Source organism: Poecilia latipinna, unplaced genomic scaffold, assembly GCF_001443285.1.
Source record: "Poecilia latipinna isolate Pla-1442-1.1 unplaced genomic scaffold, P_latipinna-1.0 Scaffold1947, whole genome shotgun sequence".
NCBI lineage: Eukaryota > Metazoa > Chordata > Actinopteri > Cyprinodontiformes > Poeciliidae > Poecilia > Poecilia latipinna.
This window is the reverse complement of record NW_015114563.1, coordinates 30,122-38,439: the sequence shown is the minus strand read 5'-3', so window position 1 is coordinate 38,439 and position 8,318 is coordinate 30,122. Positions and strand designations below refer to the sequence as shown.

General features: G+C 37.3%; 1 protein-coding gene across 2 annotated transcripts in view; it reads left to right on the top strand.

The window, feature by feature from the left end:
* Positions 1 to 2,857: 2,857 nt before the first annotated feature.
* LOC106935316 (myelin-associated glycoprotein-like) overlaps positions 2,858 to 8,318 on the top strand; it is a 22,223-nt gene continuing 16,762 nt past the window's right edge. For both annotated transcript variants that reach the window (XR_001421875.1, XM_015015744.1), the window contains exons 1-6: positions 2,858 to 3,220; positions 3,361 to 3,714; positions 5,037 to 5,327; positions 5,977 to 6,228; positions 6,355 to 6,615; positions 6,701 to 6,785. Coding sequence is in view for 1 of the 2 variants with exons in the window: in XM_015015744.1 (XP_014871230.1) it covers positions 3,172 to 3,220; positions 3,361 to 3,714; positions 5,037 to 5,327; positions 5,977 to 6,228; positions 6,355 to 6,615; positions 6,701 to 6,785 (1,292 nt within the window). In the remaining variant the exon portion in view is untranslated. The remainder of the gene's footprint in view (positions 3,221 to 3,360; positions 3,715 to 5,036; positions 5,328 to 5,976; positions 6,229 to 6,354; positions 6,616 to 6,700; positions 6,786 to 8,318) is intronic.

The following is an 8,318-nucleotide window of genomic DNA, read 5'->3' as shown; positions in this document are numbered from 1 at the left end:
AACCCAGAAATAAGACAAAATCAACTAGAAAAGGTACAACTTATCTATTTACCAGTTGTTGTCACAACAGCCTTAACGATGGAGTAATAACAAAATGCTTTACACAACACATACCAGTCCTTACTGTTGGGAATTGGGGTTTTTTTGGTCTTTGTGTGGATTTTCTGTTGTCTGCTGCTTCCCTCGTCATCCACTAGATGACGTTAAGAGGCTGCTCCTTCCTGGAGGGCGTTCCTGCTGTTTGGATTCAGCGCACCTGTGATCAATCATCTCCTCATCTAGAAGTGTACAAGGAGCGGTCTCCTAGCACTTTGAGGCCCGAGTGTTTTGCTAGTTATGGTACTCTGCTTTCTGAGTTTTCCTGGTTTCATGGCTGGCTATCGGACCGCTCCTCGCCTCTCCTCACAAGTGCTTACCAGTCCGCCCTCCACCGCAAAGCCTCTCCCATCTACCTCCAAGGAACTCTCCATCAAGGCCACACACTGGAACCGGGATCATCACAAGGACCCCCTGGTAAGAGACCTCAACCTCAGAGACCACAGTACTTCTCCCCTTGGCAGAAACTAACCTTCTCACCAAGTAAGATCAATCCATTTCCTCAGAATTCAATCTGTCCAATTTACCCTCATCTCACCATCTCTCTCAACTTACCCCCAGAGTTCTGACGACTTCGGCTTCCCACCCACAGGACGGAAACCTCACCATCTCACATTTCATCTTTGTTAAAGTAAACTTTATCCGATTCCCCGTTCTCATGTTTGTGGGTTAAAAGACGTGAACCCAACACGACACTTGGTGCCAAAAGTTAAGATAGTTGAGTCTATTTTTTTTTTCTAATCATGATGTACAGGCAAACAGCTCAAGACTGAAGGTGTGGTTTATTGTCCAACATTGAAGGAATAACTCACCCAGGTTTAGATATGTTATAAAAAAATATAATTTTACTAACCAAAAGTAACTTAAGCCTTTGTGTTAGAAGGGTCAGCATTTACTTATTCATAGTGAAAGTCTATTGGCAGACAGGAAGAAGCTCAGGAAACCTCCAGTTTCTGATATGAAAAACCTTTCAGGTTCAGCTTTTCTTTCTGTTTTATGAAGTTTATTTAAAATAAATATATAGAAACATGAGCATAAGGGCAACAGTACATTTGGTAAAGTCAAGTACAGATAAAAAAAAAGCAGTCCTGTCTTTTTGATTTTCAAAATTCAATATGACTGCACATATTCTAAAATTGTTAGATATTTAAAAAAAAAAAAATCTTATGCAGCCAAAAATAAAACATTGTTTCTGTGTTTTGACTTATTTATATGCCGTCTATAAAAAGTCCCCCTGTAAACCCGGCAGAGTTTCAGAAAACTACCACACCCATAAAGTCATTATTCAGTTCACACCTTTTTGTCACAGTTGCATATTTCAGCTCATTAAAGAATCTCCAACAAGTATAACGTAAGAATAAATAAAACATCTTCAAAATATTATCAATAGAAAATCTATCCTAACCAATTGGCTGTTTAAAAAAATCAAATTACTTATATTATTGAAAGATAAAATAACTTAAGAACATTTATATAATTCAGTTTCATGACTTAGTTTTTTTTTACAGTAGGGTCAAGTAAACTAAATGTTTTAAATTGATTTGGTCATTTCTGTTTGTATATTTTTAACGGTGCATTAATATTTAAAAGTTTGATTTTATTTTAGAAAATGAAATGTATATTATTGCTTATCTTGCCTGACTATGTGGTGTATTTATGAATAAAGCATTTAGTAAAGACTTAATGAACCATTGATTTCAGAGTTTTTCACCTTTACAAACCTGTTATAACACAATGCCTTTACATCACAGACTGACCTGCAATCAGTTGTGTACTTGGATATTGTGCAACCACCTCCCTTATTCTCTGCAGCAGAATGAGTTAATTCGTCCATATTATTAGAGTATTAGAATTATTTCTTGCAAAGTAATCATTCCTGTTTTGCTGCACTCAGTGGTTTTAGACAAAGAATCACAGAATTTGAAAAATTACATGAAAATGTCACAATATGCACAGAAACAAAAAATATTTATACAGTTTATCCACAAAAAAAATGTTGATTTAGGATTTTGTTACACTTTTACTTTTCACAGACTGTGGTTCGAGCACAATGTCGTGCAGAAGTTCACACTTTACTCGGTAGCAGGTCTTTCTATAAATAAGTCATGGCTTCTGCGGTGAGGGAGTGACAGGCTGACATTTCTACTGCAACAATATTTTAACCCTTCTTTGGCTCATTTTAACATCTACAGTGTGTACAAACCATCCTCATGGCAACATAAACTGCATCCCAGATTCTGTAGTTGCTGATTTAATGTTGGTAGTCTAATCTAAAATTGTATTTTCATCCCATGCTTTATTCCTCCTTTTAATTTTGAGGTTTCTGTTCCTCAATCATTTGTTATACCCTTTATAGAGGAAACGGCGCTTTCATCTGTTTCTCAACAGTGCTAGAGAATTATACAACATTCAAAATATGTATTTTTTTTTAATATATATACATTTCCCTCGAGCTGATCACACAGAGATCTGTGCTATGAATTGCATTAAGATTATTTTAAAGGTGTTTAATACTGTATGGTCAGCAGTCCTTGGATTTTTCTTGATTTCTTATTTGTTTTCCGTCATTGTCGCTTTAACTTTCTGCCCAAATGTACACTTTAAAAGTCTGTACTATCATCTTTCGCATGTTTCTTTGTTAAAATCTTTGTTACAGGTCCAGCAGTGGTACCTTTGCATGAATCCAGCATGACAACTCCTCCTGGAAGCTCAGCGGTGACGATGGGGCGTGCATCATGGAATTGGTGAGATTGTGGAGGGGCGTTCCGAACCGCAGCGAAATGAAGGGCGATCCAGTGAAATGACTTTATAACTGTCAAATTTAAACGTATTTGAAATCTTCCTCATAGTTTTAAATACGTTGTTAAGCCGTACTTAAGATTAGGTTTGGTAGTGTTCTTTCGTTGGTCACGCTTGCAGATGATAAATATGCACATGTATGTGACGCAGTGCGTTTGAGGTTTGATAAAAGTGGAACGGAAACTAGACAAGTCATCTGTCACGGGAATGTAAAAGTAGCTGCAGCCTGCATGCCCATCGTATTTCTTTCATTTGCAATTCACCCAAGAAGATGAGATGGGTCCCTCCAAATGGCTTACCTTTTTTGCATGCATTTATTTGAAAGGTAGGGTATATTTTGTGTAATTTATCAATTAAGAGATGCTAATTATTGTCAATGTTGTTTCCAAAAATTTCTTTTCAGGTGAATTTACTTTAGTGAAATTTAATTTATAAGTTACAATACTTAAATGTTTCTACATACAGGGTCTGAAAGCGACGCCTCATCCTGGACATCCACATCTCCAGCCTCAGTTAAAGGGCTCCTCGGCTCATGTGTGGTGATCCCCTGCTCTTTTAACTATCCAGATAAGGGAAGTAAATATGAATTCACTGGGATTTGGAACAATCCAAATGGCGTAATTTTTCACTCAGGCTCTGGACAGACGGTACAGGCGTATCGGAATCGCGTTGAGCTTGTTGGGGAGCTGGAAGGAAAGAACTGCTCTCTGAAGATCGACCCCCTTCAAAAAAGCGACGTGGGGCCTTTGGATTTTAGAATTGAAATTAAGAGCTACGACAGCTTTTCCTACAAAAATAACATCGCCATATCAGTTATAAGTAAGTAGCTCATTATTTTCTCCTTTCTGTTTTCAGTGTTGCTACCATGTTTGACATTTATGAGCATTTTTAGTATTTAGTTAATACAAATGCAACATTTTATGTTTGACCTTTGCATTTGTTTTAAGGGTTTAACCAATTTTAGACTAATTTTACGGTATCTAAAAGTTTACAAATTAGTATTTTTTGTGCATTGTTTTACTTTTGTTTATGCGTGGAGAAAAATATTCAAGAAACAAAACATTAAGAAATTGCTAGTGAACTAAAGCAAATAAATCTTAAAAAACAAGAATGAAATTAAACAGAAATGAAAAAAAGTCCAAGATGTTTGTTGAAATATATGAAGCATATCAGTTTACATTAGTTACTAATGTTTCACAGTACACAATTTAATTTATGACAGAAAAATATATTCAGGTTTTAGACCACTCAGCTGACTAGTTTCACCTTTTGAAAACTCAACAAGCCAAACCATTTTAATGACACGAAGCATATAATAATTGACCAAATAAGCCAAATGCCCCATATTAAAAGTGGAATCAATGCAATATATGCAACAAATCTGAACTGACGCTTCGCTCTAAGGTGACTTCTTGATCTAAATTTGAAATCATTCTCTATTTCCATTTTAAATGAGGCTTAATGTTGTTTGCTACATTTGGGAAAGTTTATCAGAGACAAAATGTATTTAGTTTCACATTAAATTAAGTGTTATCTCATCAGGAACACCAGCCTGGCCATTGACTTCCTACAATATTTCACTCTATTCAAATCTTGCGGTCTCAGTTTTCTCCCATTGGCCTGGATTCCTCTGGTAGATTTTCTACCACATCGATCAGCAAACAGAAGGAGAAGTTGTTGATTTTCTGCTCTGTGTTAGAATTGTAGTCTGTCTGTAATTTTAGCAATGTCAGCACAGGAAGTGAATAAAGCCATTCAGTCTGTGTTTTTCACACTTACAAATACTAACATTAAGAGCCCTAACCCTACCCAGAGCTTCATAGCATCAAACTGACACATTTAGGGTAAAATACAGAACTGTCCCATACTCTACAAATGTGGATGTGTAATATTAAAGAAGTGGCCCCCGAGTACTTTATATAGTAGGCTGTCCCAGCCATTGCTTGACTCACGGTGTTGGTGTTGCGATATTGTGCCCAACTGCTTTCTGGTTAACAAAAACTAACCGACATGCTGCCGCCGCAGGCTCTGGTTTTTTACCAGGCTATATTAACACAGGATGAAACATTTTAATTTTCTCTTTTTGATTACTATACATAGATCATTTTAATAGTCTATTGTGATGTCTCTGGTTAACACAGGTGAGCCAAATCCTCTCCAACTCTTGGTGAAAGAGGACCTTAAGGAGGGACAAAATGTGTCTGCATTCTGCTCCGTGTCTCACTCCTGCCCCTCCTCTCCTCCCCATTTCAAGTGGAATCACCTTGGAGAGGAGATTCATCAGTCCCAACAGCTTGGCAATGCAGAGTGGAACACAACGTCTATTCTGAGCTTTCGGCCAACTCATATTGACCACAACAAGCCTTTACAGTGCACTGTAACCTACAAGGGGGGCAAAAGTCAGGAGAAATCCAAGATACTTCATGTAAAATGTAAGTGTTGATTAGAATAACATTTTCCTGATTACATTTTGGATTTAAAACCAAATTACTATGATCTTTAAGTCACATGAAAAATGGTTTTGAATGAAAAAATCCTTTTAAAAGGGAAGTGAAAATATAGAGAGGCACATTGAGGTCAAAAAAGCTCAAGAGGCAAAATGAAGAATTCACTGTTTTGGACATAATTTTACCAATAAATGTACATCATGTCAATGTTAGCATTTTACCAACTGGTAAAAGGCCAATTGGATAGTTTATCAATAAACTAGCCAACTGGCTAGTTGGATGCCAGTTCATCCAACAGATTTATGTCAACCAGGTTAAAACGAATGAATTCATTATCTAGTTCACTACCAAAACATTGTGAGCAAAGAAAGCCAACATGAGCCGACTTTCAGTGATTCCTTGTAATCTTTTCTAAATACAGATAAATAAAACAGAGTTTTAAATAAATCAAGATGCTATAATTAATTACCATATTATGATGGCATGTTTCTAAAATGTTGTTTGCCTCTATATTTGCAACATCTGAGGACTTCAATTTTTGTGGATTTACTTTTTCATGATACTGTTGTACCAGACGCCATCACAAAAGATATATATGGCAAGATTATATAGCTGTTTTTATATATTCATGCAGATGCACCAATGAATGTGAATGTTGAGTACAAAGTCGATGTAAAGGAGGGAGAAACTGTGGCTCTCACTTGCTCCAGTGAGGCTCACCCTCCTGTCAGTCACTACGAGTGGCACAATGAAACTGGAGCAAAGATCTCTCAGGGAAACCTCTACATAGTGTCAAATGTTTCTCGAACGATAGGAGCAATGTACTGTGCTGCTATCAACGACGAGGGAAAAAATGTTTCACGGCCTGTCCAGCTCAATGTTTTATGTGAGTAAAAAAATAACAGACATAGTGACAATGTTTAATATTGTCACTAGAATGAATATGAACTCATAGCTGATTCCAAATGCATTCTGGGATTTTTTTTAAATTTTTTATTTTTTGCCTTTACAGATGCTCCTGAGATAAAGACTGAGTCGTCATGCTCAATAGAGGGCAACTGGGTGAAGTGTGAATGTATTGTGGACTCCAATCCTGCCAGCACTGTCACATTTAAGCAGTCTGACAAAATTCTGCCTGGAACTACAAGAGATAAAAATGGTTTCTATACCATAAAGATTCTTTGGGAAGACATTGAGTCTTCCAAGTTTGTGCAGTGTTTGGCATCTAACATCCAAGGGAAGGCCAGCCATACACTCTCTATACCTCATGACGGTATGAAGTGATATCCGATTTCAAGACTCACCACCAAACATGGCGAATAACATAAACATACATTGTGTCATTTTTGTCTTAACAGAGACGATTCTTTACATTTTCATTGCCACTGGAGCAGCAGGGTTCTTGCTGTTGGTTATACTTGTAGTCGGAGTTTATAAGAAATGGTGAGTAAAATAGAAATATTGTTTGCTAATGTAAAGAAATCTGCAAACAAGCAGTGTTACATTAGAAAATGTTTTATTTTTTGTATTATACAGTATACATTATTCTATTTACCTTCCAGAAAGAATAATGTGCATTTTAATGTAAATATGTCAAATATTTAGAGAATTTTGATAAGAGTCCTTCAAGGCACAGTTTTTGGCCTTATTCTTTTTTTCAATTTCCAAATAGCACTTGAAAGAATGTGTCTACAGCTAAAGTGCATTTTTATGTAGATAACATGATACATCAATGTATGACCTGAAGCTCATCCTTACCATGAAGACTACAAATCATGCCGTTTTCTAGAACTAAACCTAAATCTTGATGGTATTGGTATTTCTGATCTGTGGAAGGCCTTATTGATAAAATATCATCCTCCAAATATCTGGGTATTGATTGATTCAGTAGAAATGTTGAAGGCCTGCTATTTCTGAAATAGGACCTGTCGTAGATTATCCTTCAGGAAAAGCCTGTAGAGCTTAAAAGCATTTAGACAACATCTTGGAATGTTCTTGTTCATAGTGAGATTATTTATATGTACATTTCTTCCTTCGCACGTTATTCTAGATTTTATTTATTACTCATTACATTTTATGACAAATTTATTTCACACAATGGGTCACTGTGTAGTTTATTAATCTTTTTATCTGACACAAATTAACCCTAAAGCAGTCTTTCTCAAACAGTGGTCCCCAGACCGATGGTGGTCCACAAGGTGCCCCCTATTGGTCTGCGAGGTACTGCATGTAAACGTTATTCGTCATGACATCAGCTCAAAGTGCGACTCTACAAATTGTGTTAAAAATAATGATTTAACTGGCTTCAAACAGAGATACTCTAAAGAAAAGCAGCAGATACTGGTGGAAAGAAAACAACTCCAGGAATATTATTTGATCAGAGGACGCCAAAATCTGCTGAGTGTTGATGTGTCATTCACCACTCTTCTCATTAGGATGAACAAAGAAAACAACAATACATGAGTTAAATAACTAATATTTTAATTTCAGGTTGCATCATATATTAAGATTTATTATCGCAGGGGTAATTTCAGGTTCGGTGGTCCGTGATTGGCCCCTCGATCTGAACTTGAGCGGTGTTCTGTTGTTGGGTTTCCGGCCCCAAGTGGAGGAATTTAAGTATCTCAGGATCTTGTTTACGAATGAGGGAAGAAGGGAGCAGGAGGTCGGCAGGGGGATTGGTGCAGCGTCTGCAACGAAGCACCACAACTGTTCTCTTGTCGTAGTGAAGAGAGAGCAGAGTCAAAAACCGAAGTTCTCAATTTACCGGTCGATCTACATTCCTTACCGTGATCTATGGTCACGAGCTTTGGGTCATGACTGAAAGAATGAGGACGCGGATACAAGAGTCCACGAGGGACTCAGAGTAGAACCGCTGCTCCTTTGTGTCGAGAGTAGCCAGTTGAGGTGGCTCGGGCATCTCGGCCAGGAGGGGTTAGGATGCCTCCTGGACGCCTCCCTGGTGAGTTGTTCACC